The following is a 3934-nucleotide window of genomic DNA, read 5'->3' as shown; positions in this document are numbered from 1 at the left end:
CTAGGATTCTGTTAAATCTCCCTTCTTAGGGATAGGGTTGATCAGGCTTCCCATCCAGTCCTCTGGGGTTGGGCCTTTCTCCTGCCAGATGAGCTCTACCAGCCAGTGCAGAACTTTGTACGCTGCGTTACCCGCGTTTTTCAACATTTCTTCGGTGATCGTATCTATCCCTGGTGCTTTATAGTCCCTTAAGGACTTCACCGCCTCCTTGATGTCCGTTATTGTTGGGAGATGGGCGTACTCCCGTAATTCAGAGGTGCTATACGCCTGTGTATTGTCCTCTTCGTTCTCCGGTACCGCGAAGGTATCCGTAAAATGTTCCAGGCATCTTTGTATTATTTCTTCCTGACTTGTTGCCAGTTCGCCGGATAAAGTTCTTATGAACTAACATTGCGGTTTAAATTATGTTTTAGCGTTTTTAAATTTTTTGTAAAATTTCCTAGGCACCCGGTCCAACCGTTCTTTTTTTATGGATTTCAGTTTTTCTCTCAAGAATGATCTCTTCTTCCTTCTCAGTAGCTTTTTGGCGTTTTTTCTTGCCTCTCTATAGTTGTCTATTGGTATCCTGGTTTCCTTGTTGAGGCATTTTTCCCTAGCTTTGTTCTTGGTTCTAATCGCTTCCGCACATTCCCCTTCAAACCAATGATTTACGGCTCTTTGGTTTTTCTCCTAGCACCTCCTTGGCTGAATGAAGTACTGCTTTTCTGATTTTCCCACAAGCGGTTTATGTTTTCAACTGCGGTTTGTGTATTAACTTAGTTCTTATCTTGGCCAATACCAGATAATGGTTTGAATCTACATTGGGTCCTCTTTTGGTTCTCACATCTGTTATATGCGTTGCACATCTCATATCCACCAGGACGTGATCGATTTTGTTTACCGTTTGTCCGTCTGGTGATCCACGTACCCTTGTGAACATTTTTATGTAGGAACCAAGAACCAAGTGCTGGAAATAGTCATTCTTTTTGTCGTTGCAAAATTGATCAGCTCTCGTCATTACTGCTTGTTGTGTCGTATAAACTATGTATTCCAATTGTGGGGTGAAAGATTTTTTCTTTTCCAATCTTGCTGTTGAAATCTTCCAAGATGATTTTTATGTCGAAGCTAGGGGTGCTATCGTATGCTTCCTCGAGCTCGCGATAGAATTCGGTCTTTTCTTCGACGCTCTTGTCCTCCGTTGGAGCGTGTGCCGAGATTATAGTGATATTATGTGGCACGGCATGCATTCGAATTCTGGGGGTTATTGATTCGAAATCTGTGACTTTGTCGCTCAGTTTATTACTCACAAAGATACCTGTGTCAAACTGGTTTTTTCTGTCTGTACTACCGCTGTAAAACAGAGTACTATCCTTCTTATACAATATTTCTTTACCAGGCCATCTTATCTCCTGCAAAGCGCACAGTTCTATTCTGTACTTGGTCAGTTCTTCTACGACTTCTCGGAATGCAGCTTGTCTGAAGAGGCTCCTAACATGCCATGTCGCAAATCTCATATCGTTATTCTTAGATCGTAGCCGTTTCCGTCTCTAGTTGATCCGTCCCGTCCGAGGCTTCTTCTCTTGTCTGCTAATAGTTAGGTTTTATGAGATAGGGTATTGGCCTATCGTCAACCTCCAACCTGGAGGGCCAGGGACTCTTCTGTTGGAGTTACCATGCCTTAGCCGAGGGATTCCGGTTTTATGACGCCGAACACTCGCCATAACTCATCCCACTAGGGGTAGGATTTGCTAGTTTCATCGACGATTGTCGACTTGGGTGTTGCTTGGTATTTAATAGCAGTTCTTATTCGGCCTAGGTACCACCAAGACTCATTTACTAGCCATTCACCTTCCTCCTATATTCGGGCTTGGGACCGGCACGCCTATATTCTTAACGTTCTAATTTTCTGCATTTTTAACATTCTTCTGTGTTGCTCCTTCGCATCTGCGTATCCTAAATTTATTTGCCAATAAGGTAACCAACATAAACATCCTCATTTTAAGGAGAAATATGTTTTATGTTTTAAAACGATCAAAATATCGATTGTTTTTTTTTGTTTTTCAATTTTTTAAAAGAAGTAAATTGTTTTCTGCATATTTTGAGCTTTATATAAGATGATTCTTGGATGTAATTAAGAAAGTTTCTTAATTATAGGGACGGTATTAAATTTATTTGTATGCTTCCAATATTTTTCCAATTTTATTTTCTAACGTCCACAAAACTTACATCAAAAATAAAAAACTCTACAGTCTATAAGTATAAACTAAATCACATATTATATTTGTAAAATGCTAAGAAAAATGATAAAATATTAATAAGAATAATAATAAGCCCATATAATAACGATAAAAAATTAATAAAGATCAATTTGGAACGAGATACTATGACAGATATAATGAAATAGGAGCAGAGACAATACTTTAGGTTTATTTTATCTTTTGAAGTAAAACCTTTTCTCTGTAATAATTTTTCGAATTGATAGGAAAAAGAATAGAAAAAGATCATTTGAATGCATTGACTCACAAGTGATGAGAAAAAGGAACATAAGAATGGATAGTTTTGCCTAATGATTTCGCAACCGTATTTTTTCCCTTAAAAAACTCAGATCTTTATACGATATAATACTTACTCGATGGTTTGCAATTGTTATATTTTCTCGGTATATTCATATACATATGTATAATATTCATAGCATTGGCAGTGTGTAGTTGCTTCAATATTTATAGTTCTATTGGTGCACTATTCTTGACTCTTGTCCAAGTTTTCTTTAGTTAAGAATTGATCACCAAATTACAAAATATTTCTTCTTTTTGTTGTCTTATTAGATATAAATTAACAAAGTATAGAAGTTTGATAAGGACTGCTATTATGGTTAATTATAATGCTTGCAACTCGTCGCGTCGCGTAAAAGAGTCACGGTGCGTTTCGCTTCGCGTGCACTTGGCGCGAAACACTACCGTGTCTCTTGATTAATATATACATACTAGCATGATACCCGTGCTTCGCTAACACACATTTTACCTTTTTTCACCCCGTTAGGAGTCGAATTTCTAAAAATCCCTTCTTAGTGGGTGGTTATATCATGGAAGGAATATACTCCCCGAATTTCATGTTTCTAGGTTTAAGGGTTTGGGCTGGGCGTTGATGAGTCAATCGTAACATTGAATTATATATATATATATATAGATAGATAGATAGATAGATAGATAGATAGACAGATAGACGGACGGACGGACGGACGGACGGACGGACGGACGGAGGGACGGACGGACGGAGGGACGGACGGACGGACAGACGGACAGACAGAGAGAGACAGAGAGAGACAGAGATAGACAGAGAGAGACAGAGAGAGACAGAGAATGAATGAATGAATGAATGAATTGATCTTTATTAGCCTTCTCGGCTTTTTTTTACAACACATAATCTTACAATAATTCCTCTACATGAGGTATAATATATACTTTTAACTTCCGCTTAAATTGTTCGATCCTCTCGCATTGCCTTATATCAAATGGTAGGGCGTTATACATATTTAGACCTTCATAGAATAGACTCTTTTGTCCGCCCCTCGTTCTACGAAACCGCACCACAATATTCTCAGCCTGTCTTGTTTGTCTGTTACTCACATCACCTACTATTTCTATTTTGTTACCTAATTGTCTAGGCATTATTCCTCTTATTATTTTAAAAATAAAAATAGAGAGATAGACAGAGAGAGACAGAGATAGACAGAGAGAGACAGAGAGAGACAGAGAGAGACAGAGAGAGACAGAGATAGACAGAGAGAGACAGAGAGAGACAGAGATAGACAGAGAGAGAGACAGAGATAGACAGAGAGAGACAGAGATAGACAGAGATAGACAGAGAGAGACAGAGATAGACAGAGAGAGACAGAGATAGACAGAGATAGACAGAGAGAGACAGAGAGAGACAGAGAGAGACAGAGAGAGACAGA

At 38.7% G+C, this 3934-nt stretch overlaps 1 protein-coding gene across 1 annotated transcript; it reads right to left on the bottom strand.

Annotated features, from left to right (window-relative positions):
* LOC112468758 lies at positions 1-1493 on the bottom strand. The gene is made up of 4 exons (XM_025038100.1): positions 1001-1493; positions 824-946; positions 458-632; positions 1-376 (listed from the first exon to the last, which is right to left on the bottom strand). Exons 1-4 carry the CDS (start codon positions 1491-1493, stop codon positions 1-3), a joined length of 1167 nt encoding a protein of 388 aa, XP_024893868.1.
* Positions 1494-3934: the final 2441 nt, after the last annotated feature.

This window comes from Temnothorax curvispinosus, unplaced genomic scaffold, assembly GCF_003070985.1.
Source record: "Temnothorax curvispinosus isolate PA1 unplaced genomic scaffold, ASM307098v1 QBEX01001960.1, whole genome shotgun sequence".
NCBI classification, from domain to species: domain Eukaryota; kingdom Metazoa; phylum Arthropoda; class Insecta; order Hymenoptera; family Formicidae; genus Temnothorax; species Temnothorax curvispinosus.
The sequence above is the reverse complement of the archived record's forward strand: the minus strand, read 5'-3'. Positions and strand labels throughout refer to the sequence as shown.